Genomic DNA, 23,832 nt, shown 5'->3' with positions numbered 1-23,832 from the left:
CATGTAAGTGCAATCATGAAGATAGCATGGCAGTACCTCTACTTCCTTAGAAGTTTGCAAAGATTCAGCATGACATCCAAATCTGTGACAAACTTCTATAGATATGTGGTGGAGAGTATATTGACTAGCTGCATCACAGCTTGGTATGGAAACAACAATGCCCTTGAACAGAAAATTCTACAAAAAGTAGTGGATACAGCCCAGTCCAAAATCTACGTAAAGCATTGTCAAAGGAAAGCAGCATCCATCATCAGAGACCCCTCCACTCAGGTTATGCTCTCTTCTCACTGCTGCCATCAGGAAGAAGGTACAGGAGCCTCAGGATTCACACACCAATTTCAGGAACAATTATTACCCCTCAGCTATCAGGCTATTGAACAAGAGGATAACTTCACTTGCCCCACAGCCTATGGACTCTCTTTCATCTCATGTTCTCGATATTTATTGTTTATTTATTTGTTCTTTTTATTTCCTTCTTTTATTTTGTACAGTTTGTTGTTTCTTGCACAGGTTGGAGTGGTCTTTTATTGAATCTATTATGGTTATTATTCTATTATAGAGAAAATGAACCTCAGGGCTCGATATGTGACATATATATTCAAAGTCCAAAGTACAAAGGAAATTAATTATCAAAGTACATACATGTCACCATATACATTTTCTTGTAGAGATCTATTTTCATGTGGGCATGTGTACTTTGATAATAAATTTACTTTGAACTTTGAACTTCGTAAATAAAGCAATTTTTTTGTGATTAGGGCCTCTGGTATCTTCATTTTCCATGCATTTTGGGACAAGCATTCATTCCATGATGACAGACGTGAGAGCTCGTTTGGCACAACTGCCGGTTTTATTGCAACAAGTAAAGAAACAGACCAGGTGTTATGACCTGGGGATAAAATCCATTCTGTCACATACAGACGGGGAGGGGATTATTACACACCCTGGTTACCGCCAGAGTGATCCACAAACACACATGCAAATAAATGTATAACCCAAGCTAAAATGTAACAAAAAATGAACTTGAACATCCTACCATAATTCCATGAAAGCATTTTAAAACAACAACACTAAACAGCGCTGGCCACTAGGAAAGCCAGAGCAGGCTGCTGAACTCAACACCGCCCCCCCCCCCGCAGTGCTACAGTGTCCCCATTTGAGGAGTCAGCCTACCCCAGCAAACATGAGGTCCACATCAAAGTCCAAAGTCCAAAAGTCCCCTGGGGCACCGTGGGGTGTCTGTAGCCCCGTCCCCCCTCATGGAAGGCTCTGTTTGGTGAAGCAGAGTGACCCAGAGTGTCACTTCCTTCCTTCAGCCTTGCTGGTTTGCTGGTGGCAGCTAACCCCGTGAAGCATGACTGCCTTCTGCCACTCAGGCAACCAGACCTGGTATAACACATCAGAGATGCAGTTGAGCACCTCTCCCGGCCCCTTCCAATGGCTTCCAAGCTTGGAGGATGATCCTTTCTGGGTGGGGCAGTAGACCCATACTGGAGCCCTCACCAAGTCCTGTTGCACTGGCAGCTTAGGATGGCAGCCTGGCCCGTTTTGGGATGTGCAAATATTGCAGCAGTGCATGAACAGCTCCACGTCCTTGCCTGCAGCCAGGCCAAAAGAAGCTTTTGCACAACTTGTACTGAGAGTACAGGGCTTTGATCTCCGGATCCAGGGTGAAGACCTCTGCCCACTCCAGTTGCCGTCACATGCACAACCACTCCCTCTCCCAGGCCAGCACGGTGTCGCTCACCAGCTCACTGCACATCTGCTGGTGAATGATGGGCACGTCTACCCCGCCGCCACCACCACTTGCCCTTGGTTGCGCTGTGTTGCAATGGGCCACTGTGGGATGTGTTGCACTGTTGGCGGGGCACTATGGGACCGGTGGTGGTTGTTGCTGGCCCCGTCAGGTCTGCTTTCTAGAGTTGCCCTGCCAGAAAGCCACGGCTTCAACACCGAGATAGAGTATTGTCCCTGGCACATCCACATAGTCCCCGCCAGCAGGACAACAAGTCCAGGCCAACGATGCAAGACTTCTGGATATGGGCTAGCCATACCTCGTGCTTCACTGTGTTTTTCCCCGCTGCGATGTGCAGCCACCTCTTCCCTCTCATCACTGCACAGTTGACAGTGATCATACTCAGTTGGATGCCGTCATTGTCCACCCAAGTGGGGATGGCTGGTCCACATTGGGGAGGACAACCAGATGGATGATGGTGATGGTTGACGCCACGTCCACAAAAGCATGTCATTTGATGCCCTCCGCCATGCAGTGCATGTATAAGCCTTGTTCTTCATGCAAACAGCACACCTGGAGAGGACATCAAAGTGATTCCACTGGAGGTCTTGAGCAGTGCCGCCTGGTTGGCGTTTCCTGATGGCTGCACTGGGCTGTGGTGTGGCGCTAGTGTGGGCAGTCCCAGGCCACATGGCTTACCTTACCACTCCAAGAGCAGAGACAGCTCCATGGCACACAACAGGGCCAGAGTGGCGTGGGCCAGACCTGTCTCATGGGCTCTTTCTTGTCAGTTTCCTCCTCTGCTTCAGTGACACAAGCTTGTGGTGGCGTTGGAACATCTTGGGGGTGAGGGGGGGATAAAATTGCTTCTGCCCTCCGTGCCTTTGCTAGCACCTCAGCCAGCAATGATGGTGATGTTAGGCTAACATGCTACTGAAGGCACTCTGGCGCTAGCACTTTTACTAAGGAGTGGAGGGCAAGCTCTTCCTGGGCCGCAGCAGGGAACTAGGGGTAGCCATGCGGTGAACAGTAGCAGAGATCTGCTGTGAACGCCTCCACGCTTCCCCCACATGGCACCACCTGCTGTCCAGTTTTTCCCTCATTGCTTCCTCTAATGGTCTCTGCCCGAAACGTTGCTTCAGCGCTGCTACGAGGGCCCTGTAGTCACACTGCTCAGCCAGCATTAGGTCAAGGAGGGCCTGTAGGGCATCACCCTCAAGCGCCAGGGCAAGGTGCACCATCAAATCAGTGGGGCTCCACCCGTTGTGCCATGCAGCAAGCTTGACTTGTGCCAGGTAAGGCTCCAGGCGGCTGGTATTATTTTAACTGTGAAGCTTCAGGGTGGACCTTGTAGCATGAATTGCTGAGTCCTGTTGGTCTTCCTCTTGCTTCGGCGGTGTCAGCGGTACCTGCCATATTTTCTGTTACCACGGCTACAACGTCTTGGAGGGAGGTGGGTGATGCACTCTGCCATTTCCCCTGGATTGGGGAGCCTGGGTACGCTCATCCCAATGGTGTACCCTGGGAAGGCACGATGCTGGGTTCCCAGATTCTCCCTCTGAGTCTCGACTCCAGGAGCCCAGCCCAGGGGTGCAGGGGAAGCATACTGCTCAGTCCCTCAACTTATTCCCTGGATCTTAAGGCGCTCCATCCGATTCATAGCTCTTCGATCTTGCTGTCAATTTCTATTCCAACTCCTGACAGCAATGTGACGAGCATTCAGTCCATGATGACAGTTGAAAGAAGCTCATTTAGCTCAACTACTGGTTGAAGGAGAGAACCCACTCAGTCACATACATATGGGGGAAGTGATTACTACACACACTGGTTACAGTCAGGGTGACTCACAAATCCACATGTGAATAACTGTATAACTCATGCTAGAATGTAATAATAAATAGAAACATAGAAACCTACAGCACAATACAGGCCCTTCGGCCCACAGAGTTGGGCCGAACATGTCCCTACCTTAAAAATTACTAGGCTTACCCATAGCCCTCCATTTTTCTAAGCTCCATGCACCTATCCAAAAGTCTCTTAAAAGATCCTATCGTACCTGCCTCCACCACCATTGCCGGCAGCCCATTCTACGCATAAATGAACTTGAACATCCCACTATAATCTCATGAAAGCATTTCAAAACAAGAACAATAAATAGTGCTGGTCACTAGGAAAACTGGGGCGGACTGTTGACCATGACCACCCCTCCCCCCCACCTGGAGCACTACAGTACTTTTGGAAATAAATGTTGAAGCCGATGACCAAAGGCAATATTAGTTTTAGCTTTGGCTGATACGGTAATATTAGATAGAATGAACACCAGGCATGGTAATTGCAATATCAATTAGAGGCATAATAGTCACCCCCCCCCCCCACAAATGAATTTGCCATTTAAGATGGAACTTCTTATTAGCAGAGTCTGGCAGAATGTTTTCTTTATTTTAAAAGAAGCTATATTTGAAACTTTGATTTAAAATTATTACCAAGATAACCTTCATTAAACTTTAAACATGTCTAGTCAAGTACATTTAAAATCAAATAGAGTTGAAAGAAATAATGGAAGGTTGTGAAAATGGGAAGAGAAGTAGTAGAAAGGAAGAAAATGGAGCAAGCTAAGTCAAGGCAAATATTAGAGAAGATCTCATTCACCCAGGAAAAGAATAGTACTACCCTCTGCTTCTAACATTTCTAATGGACTATGCATCTTTCAGGTGCTCTTAGAGAGGTCCTCCTAGCAATTGAGCAGATATAACAGGATGTTCTACATAGGAGAGTACTCTTGGTATTCTAGCCAATACTCTTAAATATCTGCATTGAAAAGAGATAATTTGTTCACTAGCCCTTGCTCTTTGTGGGACTTTGCTGACTATAAATCATTTGCTGTGTTTCCTCATTCAAAAATAATCAACGGTAAAGCACTTGGCAACATCCTGAGGCTGTTGAAGATTACATAACTCTGAATCCTGATATCCTTTTTGAGAAAATAAAAAGATCAATTGGCACTTGGTTTAATACATCAACTGTCTCATTTACCTTGAATAATCTGTATAAAATATGGGGCAGATTTTCATTTTATTTAACTTAACAGTGTCTGCAGTGGCATGATTTGGACTGATGTAGTGGAAATAGTTTACAGAAAGTATATCATTACAAGAGCCACAAAAGAACACCAGCAGGAAAAGAAACATTGAATTCCAAGAGGCAGATTTCACTGGACATTCAATTAAAGCTAATAAATGTACCTCACAGAATTGAAGTAATTATGATTTGGATAATTAGTTCACAAAAGAGCCAGCAGATGCTGGAAATCCAGAGTAACACACATATAATGCTGGTGGAACTCATCAGGTCAGACCGAAACATTAACTGATTATTCAGCTCCATCGATGCTGCTTGACCTGCTGACTTCCTCCAGCATATTGTGTGTTACTGTGGATGATTAGTTAATATTTTTATTCCAACTGTCACAAAATTATGCATTTGGGCAGCTAAGTAAGTAAAAAAAGAGCAAATGTTTCTGATTAATATTCTTTAATGCTCTTGTAATATTCTTTATCAGTTTGAAACATTAGCTGCATTTTTCTCCCTACTTATGCTCACTGTCCCACTGAGTATTTCTTGCATTTTCTGTTTTTTTTTCAGATTTTAGCATCTGCAGTATTTTGCTTCTGAATCTGTAAAATTACACTGTTCAAAGTTTACTATGTAATTTGCTTTTAGGTTTTACAGGAAAACAAGTGCAAATTATGGCATTAGCAGTTGTATTATGAAACAACACCTTAACCAGAAATAGAGATCTACATAAATCACTCAACTGTTTTCACCAGAAATGCTTCACTCTGCTAAATGAATCGAGCATTAATCAAACTCAGAGTAAAAGGTTTAAACTCTGTTCAAATAGGAAAAGGAGGATTTGAGACAAGCTTAATATTTAGTTACAATTACATTATACATTTTTAAAATACAGAATGTCACCCTATATATCTGATTTGGATGAAAATGTAGCTAATCTGATGAGTAAGTTTGTAGATGACAAAAATGGGTGGAGCTCTGGGTAGTAAGAAGGTTGTCAAGGATTTATCAAATACAAATCATTTGGAAATTTGGCAATGAAATGAAAAAAGTTGAATCTGGACACTTGAGGTGATGCATTTTGGTAGACCAAATGTAAAGAGAAGGTTTACAGTAAATGGTAGGACCCTTAGAAGTATTAATGTACAGGGGAATCTTGGGATGCAAGTCCATAGATTCTTGAAAATGGCAACACAGATGGATAAGCTGGTAAAGACAGTTTATGGCATGCTTGACTTCATCATTCGGGGCATTGAGTATTAGCAAGTCATGTTGTAGTTATATAAATGTGGTAACCCACATTTGTAGCATTGTGTGCAGTTCTGATCGCAACACTGTAGGAAAGATGTGGAGGCTTTAGAAAAAGTGCAGAAGAGGTTCAATAGGATGTTGCTTGGATTGGCGTATATTAGAGTTGGACAGACAGAGGTTTTCTCTGGAGCGTCAGAGGCTGAGGAGAGACAATGGAAGTGCTGTATATAAAATTGTGAAAAGGCATAGATAGGGTAGATAATCTTTTTCTCATAGAGCAGGATAGATTCTTTGAGGGCATTGGTTTAAGGAGAGAGGGGGATAGTTTAGAGGAAATGTGTGCGGCATTTTTTTAAAAGTAGAGTAGTGGGTGCCTGGAACACATTACCAAGAGAGATGTTACAAACAATTACCATAGCAATGTATAAGAGGAAATTAGGGAGACACATGAACAGGTAGGGAATTGAGTGATATTGACCATATGCAGATAGATAAGATTTGTTGCATTGGCATTATAGTTGGTGCAGACAGGGCAGGACAAATGACCTCTTCCTGTTCTACACTGTACTGTTCTATATTTTATGAACGCACCTGATAATAATTGTAGTTAGGATAAGGAGAAACATTTGTATTTGGACAACCTGCCAGTGGATCCAGGTGGGAGTTAGGAGTACAGCACTGCAAGACTGCTAGAAAAAGAAAACCCTTGTCAGTAAAATATCTTAAAATATCACATGACAGTTTTCACATGACCATATTAGCCAAATCACCTGCATGCCACTGCATGGCAGTCTTCTTCTCCCTGCAAAATCCATTCTTACCTTGAGCAGGATGCCCACAGTGTGTACTTCTTCAGGTAATCTCAATCAACAAGATATTGAACAACATAGGCTATTTCTGTTCATAAATAACAAGCCCCAGCCACAGAATTGTTGTTAGTTGTTAAGCCATTACCTTAGGCTTACTGGCTGTCAAACTTCAAAGAAATGGTAGATTTTTGATTGTTTTTGACACTATGAAGTAACAAAATAAATATTAAGATCATAAGATATAGGAACAGAAGTAGGCCATTTGGCCCATCGAGTCTGCTCTGCCATTCAAACATGGGCTGATCCAATTCTTCCAGTCATCCCCACTCCCCTGCTTTCACCCCATACCCTTTGATGCCCTGGCTAATCATGAACATATCTATCTCTGCCTTAAATACACCCAATGACTTGGTCTCCACAGCCGCTCGTGGCAACAAATTCCACAGATTTACCACCCTCTGACGAAAGTAATTACTCCGCATCTCAGTTCGAAAAGGACATCCTTCAATACTGAAGTCGTGCCCTCTTGTCCTAGAACCCCCTACCATGGGAAATAACTTTGCCATATCTAACCTGTTCATGCCTTTTAACATTCTGAATGTTTCTATGACATTCCCCTTCATTCTCCTGAACTCCAGGGAATACAGTCCAAGAGCTGCCAGACATTCCTCATATGGTAACCCTTTCATTCCTGGAATCATTCTCGTGAATCTTCTCTGAACCCTCTCCAATGTCAATATATTAAAGAAATAAAAAGTAAATGATCTTATATTTAATCCTTATGCTCACGATAGTCCCTCTCCATTCAAGTGAACCAAGTTGTTGTTATTCTCTCAAATTTAACAGAAATAGAACCATAGAACCATAGAACATTACAGCACAGAAACAGGCCTTTTGGCCCTTCTTGGCTGTGCTGAACCATTTTTCTGCCTAGTCCCACTGACCTGCACCTGGACCATATCCCTCCATACACCTCTCATCCATGTACCTGTCCAAGTTTTTCTTAAACGTTAAAAGTGAGCCTGCATTTACCACTTCATCTGGCAGCTCATTCCACACTCCCACCACTCTCTGTGTGAAGAAGCCCCCCCCAACGTTCCCTTTAAACTTTTCCCCCTTCACCCTTAACCCATGTCCTCTGGTTTTTTTCTCCCCTAGCCTCAGTGGAAAAAGCCTGCTTGCATTCACTCTATCTATACCCATCATAATTTTATATACCTCTATCAAATCTCCCCTCGTTCTTCTATGCTCCAGGGAATAAAGTCCTCACCTATTCAACCTTTCTCTGTAACTCAGTTTCTCAAGTCCCGGCAACATCCTTGTAAACCTTCTCTGCACTCTTTCAACCTTATTAATACCCTTCTTGTAATTAGGTGACCGAAACTGCACACAATACTCCAAATTCGGCCTGACCAGTGCCTTATACAACCTCATCATAACACTCCAGCTCTTATACTCAATACTTCGATTTATAAAGGCCAATAAACCAAAAGCTCTCTTTACGACCCTATTTACCTGTGACACCACTTTTAGGGAATTTTGTATCTGTATTCCCAGATCCCTCTGTTCTACTGCACTCCTCAGTGCCCTACCATTTACCTTGGTTTGTCCTTCCAAAGTGCAATACTTGTCTGTATTAAACTCCACCTGCCATTTTTTAGCCCATTTTTCCAGCTGGTCCAAATCCCTCTGCAAGCTTTTAAAAACTTCCTCACTGTCCACTGCACCTCCCGTCTTTGTATCATCAGCTAATTTGCTGATCCAATTTACCACATTATCATCCAGATCATTGATATAGTTGACAAATAACAATGGTCCCAGCACTGATCACTGTGGCACACCACTAGTCACAGGCCTCCACTCAGAGAAGCAATCCTCCACTACCACTCTCTGGCTTCTTCCATTGAGCCAATGTCTAATCCAATTTACTACCTCTCCATGTATACCTAGCAACTGAATCTTCCTAACTAATCTCCCATGCGGGACCTTGTCAAAGGCCTTACTGAAGTCCATGTAGACAACTTCCACTGCCTTCCCTTCATCCACTTTTCAGGTAACCTCCTCGAAAAATCCTAATAGATTTGTTAAACATGACCTACCACGCACAAAGCCATGTTGACTCTCCCTAATAAGTCCCTGTCTATCCAAATACTTGTAGATCCTATCTCTTAGTATTCCTTACAATAATTTACCTACTACCCATGTCAAACTTACCGGCCTATAATTTCTCGGATTACTTTTAGACCCCTTTTTAAACAATGAAAGAACATAAGCTATCCTCCAATCCTCCAGCACCTCACCCGTAGATACTGACATTTTAAATATATCTGCCAGGGCCCCTGCAATTTCAACGCTAGTCTCCTTCAAGGTCCGAGGGAATACCCTGTCAGGTCCTGTAGTTTTCTCAGCAGAAGTACTGACAAATCTATTGAAGTTACACTCTATTCTTGAATCGCAATCCCAAACTTAAGCACAATTACAAGCTAATTGTCAGCAGTTTGCTTGGAACTGGTGGCTTTTCAGTTGGGAACTTAAGCAATGCTATCAAATGCAAAATTTGAGAAGTTCAGATTTATTATTTTTTCTGATGTGACTGCAAGGTCATTTGTCGGTACTTAAACAACACAGCATTTAACACTATAATATTCACTTACGGGTCTGCAGAATTTCTCAAACTGAATACATTTGGAAGAGAAAACATCTGAGAAATTTGTTCATGAAAACAAAGTTTAATACTGCTGAATCAGAATCTGAGATACTACTGGTCAGTGGGGCCACGAAACATAACTTGCGTATATTACACATAGGAACAAAGTTAGTAATGGAGAAAAATTACTGGTGCAATTTATCAATTACAAGATATATAAGCTTGTACAGAATGATTTTATCAACCTCAAATAGCTATTATAGGATGAAAAAAATGAAGGAAACTCTGAAGGCATATTATTTTTATTAGAAAGTAACCATTATTTTTTTAAATATCTTCCAGGACAGGACCCAGCCAGGATAGTTGCACTAAAACATTCATGTAAATGAGACAATAATTGGCAAAAACTTAGGATAAGTGCTAAAAATTGGAAAAGATTTGGAGTTGGATTAGATCAAGCTGCGTTTATTCTGCTGTCTGGACTCACCACCCACAGTCACTGTGTTTGCTCACTTGATCTGAATGTGGAGCAAAGCATCTAGCAAGGTGCAGTGTGTTCTCAAACAGCCATTCAGAATTTAGATGACATACCACTAAGACTCCATTCCGGAACATCTTGTGACCCTTTTACAGGAGGCACAGCTCCACCAGGAGGCTCAGATTTGGTCAAAGTTGATCAAGGCTTTACTAATTTCACTTAATAAACCATTGATAAGCCTTAATAAGTACTTTGCATCAGTCTTCACTGTGGAAGACACTAGCAATATGCCAGAAATTTGAAAGTATCAGGAGGTAGTAGTGAGTATAGTTGCTATTATAGGGAGAAGGTGCTTCAGAATCTGGAAGGTCTGATGGCAGATAAGTTACCTGGACTAGATGGACAATATCTCAGGATTCCAAAAGACGTAGCTGAAGAGATTGTGGAGCCATTAGTAATGATCTTTCAGGAAACAATAAATTCTGGAATGGTTCCAGAGGACTGAAAAACTGTAAATCTCACTCCACTCTTTAAGAAGGGCGGGAAGCAGAAAGGAAATTATAGGACAGTTAGCCTAACTTCAGTGGCTGGGAGGATAGAGGAGTCCATTATTGAGAATGAGATTTTGGGGTACTTGGAGACACATGATGAAGTAGGCTAAAATCAGCATGATTTCCTTAAGGGGATATCTTGACTGACAAATCTTTTGGAATTCTTTGAGGGAATAACAGGCAAGATAGACAAAGGAGAGACAATGGATATTGTATATTTGGATTTTCAGAAGGTCTTTGACAAGGTGCCATACGTGAGGCTGCTTAAGACTGAGGAGTTGATTATTGACTTCAGGAGGAGAAAACTGGAGGTCCATAAGCATTGGAGGGGGCAGGTCAGAGGTTGAGAGGGTCAGTAACATTAAGTTGCTTGGTGTTATTTCAGAGGATCTGTCCTGTGTCCAGCAAATTAGTGCCATTACAAAGAAAGCGAAGCAGCACTTGGAAGTTTGCAAAGATTTAGCATGACATCTAAAAGTTTGACAAGCTTCCATAGATGTGTGGTGTTTCATCACAGCCTTGTATAGAAACACCAATGCCCTCGGACGGAAAATCCTACAAGAGGTAGTGGATATGGTGCAGTTCATCACGGGTAAAGACCTCCCAACAATTGAGCACATCTACACAGAATGTTGTTGCAGGAAAACAGCAAACATCATCAAGGACCTCTACCATCCAGGCCATGCTCTCTTCTCGCTGTTGCCATCAGGAAGAAGTTACAGGAGCCTCAGGACCCTCACCACAAGATTCAGAAACAGTTATTACATGCCAACAATCAGTCTCTTAAACCAGAGGGATAACCTCACTCAACTTCACTCGTTCCATCACTGAACTGTTTCCTCAAACAATGGAAGCACTTTCAAGGATTCTTCATCTCAAGTTCTCAATATTTAATTAATAAATAATTCCGAAGGTCTCATGAGACCATGGATTTGCGCCTTGGAAGGTTTCCAGGGCGCAGGCCTGGGCAAGGTTGTGTGGAAGACCGGCAGTTGCCCATGCTGCAAATCTCCCCTCTCCACGTCACCGATGTTGTCCAAGGAAAGGGCATTAGGACCCATATAGCTTGGCACCGGTGTCGTCGCAAAGCAATGTGTGGTTAAGTGCCCTGCTCAAGGACACACACGCTGCCTCAGCCAAGGCTTGAACTAGCGACTTTCAAATCACTAGACAAATGCCTTACCACTTGGCTACGTGGTTAATATTGTTTATTTATTTATTTATTATTATTATATATTTTTTAAAAATGTTGTACTTGCACAGTTTGTTATCTTTTGCACAATGATTGTTTGTCCATCCTGTTGGGTATGGTCTTTCATTGATTCTATTGTGTTTCGTGGATTTACTGTGTATGCACACAAAAATAACCAAATCTGGTTGGTTATATATGGTGACATGTACTTTGATAATATACTTACTTTGAATTTTGAATTTAACAAAATATGAATCTATGGTATTATAGGAATGATACTAGCATGGATAGAAGATTGGCTGACTAGCAGAAGGCAAAGAGTGAAAATAAGGGTGGCCTTCTCTGGTTGGTTGCCAGTGGCTAGTGGTGTTTCACAGGGTCAGTATTGGGACTGCTTCTTTTCACATTATATATTAACGAATTGGATGATGGAATTCATGGCTTTGTAGCCAACTTTGCAGATGATGCAAAGATAGGTGGAGGGTTAGGTGGTGGTGTTGAGGAAGCAGGGAGACTGCTGAATGACTTGGACAGACTGGGAGCATGGGCAAATAGGCGACAAAGGGAATATAGTATAGGGAAAGCTATGGTCATGGACTTTGGTAGAAGGAATACACAACTTTCTAAATGGAGCGAATTCAAAAATCAGAGGTGCGAAAGGACGTGTGCAGGATTGAGTCAGTGGTAAGGAAGGCAAATGCAACATCAGCATTCATTTTGAGAGGACTAGAATATAAGAGCAAGGATGTGATGTTGAAGCTTTATAATGCATTAGTCAGACAGCACGGAGTATTGTAAGCAGTTTTGTGCCACATCTCAGAAAAGAAGTGCTGGTCTTGGAGAGGGTCCAGAGGAGGTTCATGAAAATGATTACTGGAATGGAAGGGTTAATGTATGAGGCCTGGAGTTTAGAAGAATGAGGGAGTATCTCATTGAAGCCTATCAAATATTGAAAGGCCTAGATAGAGTGGATGTGCAGAAGATGTTTCCTATAGTGGGTGAGTCTAGGGCCATAAGTCACAGTCTTAGAATAAAGGGACATCCATTACTGTATTACATCCATTACGGAGATTACTGTAATCCCTTGCAGACTGGAAACTAGCAAGACAAACTGAAATTCATAAAACTGCCAGGATAATTACTGATAGACATTAAAATGCTCCAGGAAGTCTGTCTACACTCCAGAAGAGAGATAGCATGGAGGGCAGAGATCCAGTGCCTGAACAGATGTTTCTTTACAAAAGAAAAAAACTTAGAGCAGATCTAATGTCTTAAGATTATGAAGCAACTCTACTAAGTAGACAGAAAGAAAGTAATGTTAACTTTCTCAGCCTCAGAAAATCAAACCACAGTGAAGAGGGTATTATTTGGTAGTTCTTCTCTTGCCTTCATCTGTTTGGTAAATATGTGATAGGTCCACTCTGAAGAAGATCATGCTTCAGAATCTTTCTTAAGGCTTGTTATGAAGCCATGCGTAGATGGTAAAAATGTTAATTACAGCAAAAGGTATTCATTCTGATGCCAATATAATTCAGTAACATTCAGGCATTTGGTAAACATCAGTTTGCATTATCCATCAGTATAGGGAAAACTACATTTTGAGAGGACTAGAATATAACAGCAAGAGTAAATGTTCAAATTCATACAAGGAAATTTGCTTCCTTCACAAATAGACATCAGAGATGAACTCCCAAGGCACCTTCCCCTATAAGTAGTTCTTGTGCTTGCCTTGGCTGTATCAGTATCACAATGGAACAAAGGGAATTACAGAGATATGACGGAGGAGCTTGCTCAAGTGGATTGGAGGAGGATACTGGCGGGGATGACGGTCGATCAGAGATGGCTAAAGTTTCTAGGAATAGTTCACAAGACACAGGATAGATATGTCCCACAGAGAAAGAAGTTCTCAGGTGGCAGGGGTAGGCAACCACAGCTAATAAAGGAAGTTAAGGACTGCATAAAAGCCAAGAAAAGGGGATATAAGGTAGCAAAAGTGAGTGGGAAGTTGGATGATTGGAAAGCTTTTAAAATCCAATAAAAGGCAACTAAAAAGACTATAAGAAAGGAAAAGATGAAATAGGGCAGACTAGCCAATAATATAAAGCAGAATACAATTTTTTTTTCAGTTATATAAAGAGCAAAAAGCAGGCAAGAGTTGATTTTGGATCACAGTAAAATGATGCTGGCGAGGTAGTGATGGGGGGAAAAGAAATGGCAGATGAACTTAATCGGTACTTTGCATCTGTCTTCACTGTGGAAGACACTAGAAGCATGCCAGAGGTCTGTGAGTGCCAGGGAGCAGGAGTGAGTGCCATTGTTATTACAAAGGTCTTAAGATGGATAAGTCACCCGGACCAGATAGACTATATCCCAGAGACCTGGGAGAGGTTGCTGAAGAGATAACAGATGCATTGGTCATGATCTTTCAAGAATCACTTGATTCTGGCATGGTCCCTGACCACTGTAAGATAGTAAATGTCACTCCACTCACTAAGAAGGGAGGAAGGCAAAAGAAAGGAAATTATAGGCTAGTTAGCCAAACCGCAGTGGCTGGAAAAGTGTTGGAGTCTATTATTAAGATTGAGATTTTGGGGTACTTGGAGATTATTGATAAAATAAGTCAAAGTCAGCATGGTTTCTGTAAAAGGGAAATCTTGCCTAACGAATCTGTTAGAGTTCTTCAAGGAAATAACAAGCAGGATGGACAAAGGCGAGGCAGTGGATGTCATTTACTTGGATTTTTCGGAAAGCATTTGATAAGGTGCCACACATGAGCCTGCTTATCAAGATAAAATCCTATGGCGTTACAAGAAAAATACTGACATGGATAGTGGAATGGCTAACAGGCAGGAGGCAGCGAAGCCTTTTCTCGTTGGCTGCTGGTGACTAGTGGTGTTACTCAGGGGTCAGTATTGGGACCACTACTTTTCACATTGTTTGTCAATGATGGATAATGGAACTGATGGCTTTGTGGCAAAGTTTGCGGATGATACAAAGATAGGTGGAGGGGAGGTAGTAATGAGGAAGCAATGCAACTGCAGCATGGCTTAGACAAATTGGAAGAATGGGCAAAGATGTGGCAGATGGAATACAGTGCTGGGAAATGTATGATAATGCATTTTATTAAAAGGAACAAGAGTGCGGACTATAATCTAAATGGGGAGAAGGTTCAAACATCAGAGATGCAGAGGGACTTAGGAGCCCTCATGCAAGACTCCAAGAAGGTTATTTTTACAGGTTAAGCCTGTGGTAATAAAGGCAAATGCAATGTTGGCATTTATTTCAAGAGGAATAGAATATAAAAGTAAGGAGATAATGCTGAGGCTTTGTAAGACACTAGTCAGGCTGCACTAGAGTATTATCAACAGTTTGGGCCCCATATCTCAGAAGGCATGTGTTGTCATTGGAGAGAGTCCAGAGGAGGTTCACAAGGATGATTCCAAGAATGAAGGGGTTAACATATGAGAAGCGTTTGGCACTTCAGGCCTATACTCACTGGAATTTAGGAGAGTGCAGAGGAGGATCTCATTGAAACCTACCGAATGTTGAAAGAACTAGATAGAGTGGATGTGGAGAGAATGTTTCCTATGGTGGGGGTATCCAGAACTAGAGTGCACTGCCTCAAAACTGAGGAGCAATCTTTTAGAACAGAGGTAAGGAGGATTTTTTTTTAGACAGAGAGTAGTGAATCTGTGGCATGCTCTGACACAGACTGTGGTGGAGGCCAAGCCCATGGGTATAGTTAAGGCAGATGTTGATTGTTTCCTGATCAATCAAGACATCAAAGGATATGGCGAGTAGGCAGGTGTATGGCCTTGAGTGGGATCCAGGGACAGCCAGGATGGAATGGTGGAGCAGACTCGATGGGCTGAATGGCCTAACTCTGCTGCAATGTCTTATTGTCTAAGATGAAGGCAAAGGAAGAACTGTCAGATAATTGCAGGGTTGATTATGAATTGTTGAGTCTTGACTCCTCTATTTGCTTCTCTACCAGGCAGAGCTGAAATCACTGGTTAAGAAATTAAAGATCTTAAGATAATGTGAGGTCCTGCCTGTTTGGTTTTCTCCCATTGCTGCGTCAACAATGGCTCTTACAATTACAGTACTTCAGGCCTTAAGAGAAAAAGCTGACTAATTGGAAGCTCCTGCTGAATGCTTATACTAGTTAATTATGTGTGACCATACCCCGCTTACTATTCAATTGATTGGTAGTGCAGTTAGTAAGAAAGTGAGGCCATTCACTCGACTTGATGACCATGCACTATTTGTATTTTACAATGTGTAACACCACAGGATGCCAGACATTCTTAGAAGCTCCAGTCTGCAATGATCTGGAGTCATATAAAGTTCAGGGTGACAGTGACCTCATCCTCTACAGACAGATAAGAGGCAAAGAGTCATAAAATCATACAACATAGAAAGAAGCTCTTAGGTCCTATTGGTTCACACCGACCTAATTGCCCCTTCCAACCAATTCCCATTTGCCAGTGTTTGTTCACAACCTAAACCTTTCCAATGCATGCACCTGTCTAATTGTCTTTTAAAAGCTGTTATTGTACTTGCCTCAACTACTTTCTTTGGCAGCTCATTCCATACCAATATCACTCTTTATGCAAAGAAAAAGTAGCCCCTCAAGTTCTCTGCCTCACCTTAAAATTATATGGTTATATACCCTCTGGTTCTTGAATTGGAATCAGGTTTATTATCATTGTCTCATAGGATATGAAATGTTTAACAGTAGCAGTACAGTACAAAAACATAAAACTATATTAAATTACAAAATAGATAAGCAGTGGGAAAAGAGGAAAGATGAAGTTGTGTTCATTGATGCACAGACTGCTCAGAAATCTGATTGATAAGGGGAGAATGAGTGCGGGTCTTGAGGCTCCTGTGTCTCCCCATGCTGGTAGTAATGAGAAGAGGGCATGTCCTGGATGGTGATGGGCCTTAATGATGGATACTACCTTCTTGAGGCACTACCTCTTGAATATATCGTCAATGACAGGGAGGGTTAGAGCAGATTAAGTCTAAAAACCCCCGTTGTCTCTTGCAATCCTGTGCATTGAAGCATCCATAGCTTGTGATAGAAACAATCAGAATGCATTCCACCACAGATCTATAGAAATTTGCAAGAGTCTTTGGTGACATTTATTTTATTTATTGAGATACAGTGCGGAATAGGCTCTTTGAGCTGTGCTGCCCAGCGAGCCCCGATTTAACCCTAGCCTAATCATGTGACAATTTACAATGACTAATTAATCTACCAACCAGTACGTCTTTGGACTGTGGGAGGAAACTCATGCAGTCATAGGGAGAACATACAATTTCCTTCAGACAGTGGCAGGAATTGAATCTAGGTCATTGGTATGTAAAGTGTTGTGCTAACCACTATACTACTGTACCACCCATAAAGGATTTCATTAAATTCCTGATAAAGTAGACACTCTGAAGAGTCTTCTCATAATGTACTGTATTGGGCCCAGGACAGATTCTCATAGAACCTCATACTCCAGGAAGTTAAAGCTGTTTATCCTTTCCACCTCATAGTCCTCAATGAGGACTGCTGCACATTCTCCTGATTTCCCCTTCCTGAATCCACAATCAAATCCTTCACCTTTCTGACACTGAGAGTGAGGTTATTGTTGTGACACCACTCAACCAATCAATTTATCTCATTCCTGTATGCTTCCAATCGTCATCTGGGATTTTATCAGCAACAGTGGTTTCATCTACAAAATTATAAATGGCATTTAAGTTGTGCTTAGCTACACAATCATGAGTGTAAATAGAGTGCAGCAGTGGACTAAGCACACATCCTCAGTCCTTTGTGAGTGAGGAGCAGATGTCATCACTGATTCATAGTGACTGTGGTCTCCTGATAAGTAAGTTGAGGATCCACTTGCAGAGAATGGTACAAAGACCTAGGTTTGGAAGTTTGGTGATAAATAATAAGGGGGATGATGCACTCTTTCCAACTTAATAATATCTTTCCTATAGCAGGGATACCAAAACTGAATACAATACTTTAAGTATGGCCTACCAGCATCCTATGCAACCATACCCTTGCAACTTTTTATACACAATGCCCTGACTAGTAAAGGCCATCGTGCCAAGAACCAACTTCACCATCCCGTGATGGCACTTTCAAAGAGCCACCTACTTGTACTCCAAGATCCCTCTGATCAATAACACTCCTCAAGACTATGCCCTTCACTGTGAAAGTCCTACTTGTACTTGACATTCCAAATTGCAACACTTCACACTCATCCCAATTAAGCTCTATTTGCCTTTCATTGGTCCCCTTACTCAGCATATCAAGAACTCCATGTAATTTTTGAAAATTTTCTTCGTTGTCCACTACACCACCTATTTAATGATTTCTGCCTGATCTAATCATTCTTTCTCATTCTTATCCAAATGCTGACATAGATGACAAACAATAATGGGTACAGCACTGACCCGTGAGGCATACCACAAGTCACAGGCCTCCAGACTGAATGGCAACCTTCTACCATCATCCTGTACTTTTTAAAATCAAATTAAATGTGTATCCAATTAGCCAGCTGCTCTCCCAGATTCCATGCAATTAACTTTTCGGAGCAGCCAATCACATGGAATCATTTAAAACCTTACTGAGGTCCATATTAGCATGTCTACTCTCCTACCCTCATCAAGTTCTTGGTCACCTCAACAAAAGCATAATCAAATCTGTAAGACATGATCCCCCACGTACAAAGTCATGCTGATTACCCCTAATCAACTCCTATTTTTTCAAATGTACTTCAATATCCCTTGCCAAGTATTCCCCAAGTATAGGAACACACAGACCTTGAGCTCTCACTATCTCAAATTTAAAAGCCTCCAACTGGCCATATGTCCATTTGCCCACTTGCTCCAACAAACCTTTTCTCATACTATCAAAATTTGTGTTGCCCCAATTTAGAATTTGCACCTGTAGACCATTTCTGTCCTTTTTTCGCTATATTAAAACTAATTTAACTCTGGTCACTGGTCCCTAAAGTGCTCCCCCAGTCACCTCAGTCACTAGCCTGGCCCTGTTACCTAACAGTAAGTTGAATATTGCCTTCGTCTTGGTAGGGCCATATATAGAAGTGTACAAGAGAGAAACAGGACCTTGTGCTCACTGCATCTATATGAACCATCATGCCATCATGCCTATCTATATGACACCCACATGGCTACAATAATTACATTTCTTCTTATCCCTGCTCATTCATATATCTGTACAGATACCTCTTTCTAATCATATCACTTACATTCTTACCAAATTTATATATATGACAGGCAACAGAAGACCCAGCACCAATCCCTATGACGCACTATTAATCAGAGGCTTTCAATCTGATAAACAACCTTCTGCCTCCAAGCTGAATTTGTATCCAGTTTGCTAACTCAGCCTGGATCTCATGTGAACTAACCTTCTAGACAATCCTACTATGTTGGACCTTATCAAAGGCCTTGCTAAAGTTTACGTAGTCAGTGTCCACCATGCTGGCCTTGTTAACCTTATTGGTCATCTATTCAAAAACTCATTCAAATGCATGAGATATGATTTTTCACACACAAAGCCATGCTGACTATCCCAGATCTCGACTTTCCAAATGGAAATAAATCTTGTGCCTCAAAAACCCTTCCAATAACTTTCCCACCACTTCTGAAATGCCTGTAGTTCTCTGGATTATGCCTACTGCCCTTGTTTATTTAACTATCCTCCAGTCTTCTGGTATCTCACCTGTGGCTAATAAAAGTACAAAAATCTCTATGATGACCCTGGATTCTAACTCGCTCAACATAAGATAGCATGTAAGATAAGATGGCGCCGGTAACTGGCGACTCTGTGCGTCCTCTCCTGAGCAAACTGCCCTCTCCACTATTTTATACCCGAGAAACCCTTCTAAACCTTCAATCTGCTACATCTAGCAAGATCAACAACACCCTGGCGAAGCTACTGACCCAGCTGGCGACCACTGCGCCAGAATTGCTTCTTAATCTCCGGACCGCACCTGGACCCAACCAGCAAGGCCCACCACGTTCCCGGTGACCAGCGGTCTGCTACCATGCTGGAGCGCTTGGAGACACGGCCCATTCTGGCCAGCACCTCCCCGGAGCAGACGACCACACAGAGGTGACGGCGGGGACCTCAAGGTGCCCCAGACGCTTCCCCGAAGCGACCACCGTAAAGCCCCATGGTGGCCATCCACAGCTGCCAGAAGTGAAGCCTCCGCAACCGTGACTTGGCTTACAGACTTGTTTCAGCCAGGAGCCCGGCCATCCGGGATTAAGTGTTGGCTTCGGGGCCCAACCCAATCGACAGCCTGGGCCCCCGGCAGCGGGAAGTGGCAGTGGAGTCTCCCCCATCACTCGGCCCGACTCAGAGCGTCCGATGACGCGACCCGCCGATCGATCCCCGCGGGATGCGTCCACCAACCTCAAAGAGCTGACAACAACACACTGCATCGATGGAAACCTGGAAAGATGCACTATTTACCGTGGAAGCGTGGGAAAAGAGCTGGGCTGCTGGTCAGATTGAAGCTGAGGGGCTTCGGGGTCCCTATGCCCACCATCCTACTAGCTAATATGCAAACCATAGAGAACAAGGTGGATGATCTTAAAGGGAGACTCACCTACTGCAGGGAGATGCAGAACTGCAGTGTATTCTGTTTCAACGAGACCTGGCTCTCCCCGCCATCCCCGACTGTGCCATCCGACCGGAGGGATTTTCGATCCATCGGATGGACTGCACGGCGTCCTCGGGCAAGACGAGGGGAGGTGGTGTCTGCCTACTGATCAACACTGCGTGGTTCTCAGACACAGTGCCACTGACAAGCTCTTGCAGCCCAGACCTGGAACACCTGTCGGTGAAGTGTTGCCCCTACTATCTGCCACGGGAATTCACCTCGGTCATACTGACAGCGGTCTACATTCCCCCCCAGGCGGACGTGGAGTGTGCTCTGAACATACTGTATGCCAACATCAGTGAACTTGAGACCCGGTATCCGGAGGCTTTGCTCATTACAGCTGGGGATTTTAACCAGGCCAACCTCAGAAAGGCGCTGCCAAAGTTATACCAACGTGTCTCCTGGCCCACTAGAGGCCCGAATATACTTGACAACCACTACACAGCAGTCAAAGATGCCTACCGTTCCGTCCCATGACCTCACTTCGGAAAATCTAACCATCAGGCCGTACTCCTCCTCCCGGCTTACAAACAGAAACTGAAGTGGGAGGTCACGGTGACAAAAGTAGTGTCACGTCGGATGGAGGAAATGGATGAGGTCCTCCGTGACTGCTTTGAATTGGTAGACTGGTTCGTATTCAAGGACTCGGCAGCTAACCTTGATGAGTATACCCCAGATGTCATGGACTTTATTTGGAAATGCACGGAGGACGGTGTGTCTCGCAAGACGATCCGGGTATTCCCTAACCGGAAACCTTGGATGAATTATGAGGTCAAGTCCCTTTTAAAGGCTAGAGCTGTGGCTTTTAGGTCTGGGGATACCAGCCGCTACACGGAACCCAGGCGTGAACTCCGGAAAGCCATTAAGGGCACCAAGAGGCAATATCAAGCCAAGTTGGAAGCCCAGGCTAACCAGAGGGATGCCAGTAGACTATGGCAGGGTCTAAATGAGATCACTGGGCGCAAAGGAAAGGCTGGGAATATCAATAACTGTGGTGCTTCTCTTCCTGACGAACTTAACGTATTCAACACAAGATTCGAACAGAAGAGGAGCGTCCCATTCCCTCCGGATGAACCGGACCTGGTGGCATCGAGATTCATCGTCACCGAGGAGGACGTTAGAAGGGCCTTCCTTAAGATAAATCCAAGGAAGTTACGGGCCCAGATGGCGTCCCAGGACGGGTTCTCCGGGCCTGTGCAAGCGAGCTAGCTGGAGTGTTTGCTGACATCCTCAACTGCTCCTTGCTTCAGTCTAAGATACCCTTGTGTCTTAAGACGGCAACGATAATCCCAGTGCCGAAGAAGAGCAAGGTGGCATGCCTGAATGACTATCAACCTGTGGCTCTGACATCAATTGCTATGAAGTGCTTCGAGAGATTGGTTATGGCACACATCAACCACAGCCTACCAGTCAACCTCGACGCTTTGCAATTCCCCTACCGGAGCAACAGGTCAACAGCAGATGCCATCTCTCTGGCCCTACATTCCTCCTTAGAACACCTGGAGGATAAAGACGCATACGTAAGGCTCCTTTTCATTGACTACAGCTCTGCCTTTAATACCATCATTCCAAATAAACTGATTCCTAAGCTCCGGAACCTGGGCCTTAGCCCTCAGATCTGCAGCTGGATCTTCAACTTCCTCACAGACAGGAGCCAGGCAGTAAAAATAGGGGATAAGCTCTCCTCTACAGTCACTCTGAGCACCGGTGCCCCACAAGGCTGTTTACTCAGCCTCCTGCTGTACTCACTGTACACCCATGATTGTGTAGCCAAGTTTCCATCAAACTCAATATATAAGTTTGCTGATGACACAACAATTGCAGGCCGTATCTCGGGTAATGATGAGTTTGAGTACAGAGAGGAAATTAAGAACCTGGTGGCATGGTGCGAAGACAATAACCTAGCCCTCAATGTCAGCAAGACGAAGGAATTGGTTGTTGACTTCAGAAGGAATAGCGGACCGCACGACCCAATTTACATCGGTGGTGCACAAGTGGAACAGGTCAAAAGCTTTAAGTTCCTCTGGGTCAATATCACAAATGACCAGACTTGGTCCAACCAAGCAGGGTTCACTGCCAAGAAGACCCACCAGCGCCTTTACTTCCTGAGAAAACTAAAGAAATTTGGCCTGTCCCCTAAAATCCTCACTAATTTTTATAGATGCACCGTAGAAAGCATATAATTAAAATTTTTAATATTTACTAATTTTTTACTATTTTTAATATTTAATATTGTAATTCAGGGAGCGGGAAGTGCAGAATCGAATCTCGCTTGTGATGATTGTACGTTCTAGTAACAATTGTTTGGCGACAATAAAGTATAAAGTATAAAGTAAAGTATAACATCTAAGGATACATCTGGTCAGACACGGGGGATTTATCTCCCTTAATGTGTTTTAAGACCCCCAATACCATTGCAATGTTGATATGATCCAGCATATAATTGTTCCCTCCCCTGAACTCACTCTTGGCCTTAACCTTCCCCATGGTAATACAGTAAAGAAGTATTCAAATACTTCCCCAATTTCCTGTGGTTCCACATATTTATCCTCAAGGAGACCTACTCTCTTCTGAAATTCCCTTTTGCTCTCAATGTACGGCGAATATTTCAAGATGGATTCGACTCAGTACATCACAGGTAAAATCCTCCCAACCACTGAGCACACCTACATGAAATGCTGCCATAGAAAAGCTGCATCTATTATCAAAGATCCTCACCACCCAAGCCATGCTCTTTTCTCACTGTTGCCATCAGGTAGAAGGTAAACGGGCCTCAGGACTCACACCACCAGGTTCAAGAACAGTTACTACCCCTCAACCATCAAGCTCTTGAACAAAAAGGGGATAACAACATTCATTCTACTTCTGGTGTTCCCACAAATGCTGGTCTCACTTTAAGGACTTATTAGTTTGTTATTTCATGCTCTCGTTAATTATTGCTATTTATTTACATTTCCATTTGCACTGTTTGTTGCTCATTGATCCTGTTTATAGCTAACATTCTATAAATTTGCTAAGTATGCTCGCAGAAAAATAATCTCAGGGTTGTATGCTGAGACATGTATGTACTCTGATAATAAATTTTACTTTGAACTTTATTTAGTCTGCCCTCTTTGGCCTAGCAATTTTTTTAAGTGTACATCCCTTATACTCCTCAAAGGGGTCTTCTAATCCTACCTGCCTTACCTTTTCCCTTTTTCTCAACCAGACTCTTAATATCTTTTGTCAACCAATGTTCCCTAATCTTGTCAGCCTTGTTCTTATAAGAGGAACCTACTGCCCTTGAACTCTTCATATATTTTATAAGCCTCAATTTTCCAGTTGTTCCTTTATCTGCATCACCCTGTCCTAATCAACTTTTTCAAGTTCCTGTCTGATGCATTGAAATTAGCCATCTT

The 23,832-nt window shown here is 43.1% G+C and overlaps 1 protein-coding gene across 1 annotated transcript in view; it reads right to left on the bottom strand.

Moving 5' to 3' along the window:
• Window positions 1-23,832, bottom strand: part of hsf5 (heat shock transcription factor family member 5) — a 76,942-nt gene that overhangs the window by 29,127 nt on the left and 23,983 nt on the right. Inside the window, exon 3 of the mRNA XM_072243656.1 lies at window positions 6,650-6,747. Within this exon, the coding sequence (XP_072099757.1) occupies window positions 6,650-6,747 (98 nt within the window). The remainder of the gene's footprint in view (window positions 1-6,649; window positions 6,748-23,832) is intronic.

Source organism: Mobula birostris, chromosome 25 (genome assembly GCF_030028105.1).
Source record: "Mobula birostris isolate sMobBir1 chromosome 25, sMobBir1.hap1, whole genome shotgun sequence".
Classification (NCBI taxonomy): Eukaryota; Metazoa; Chordata; class Chondrichthyes; order Myliobatiformes; family Myliobatidae; genus Mobula; species Mobula birostris.
The sequence above is the reverse complement of the archived record's forward strand: the minus strand, read 5'-3'. Positions and strand labels throughout refer to the sequence as shown.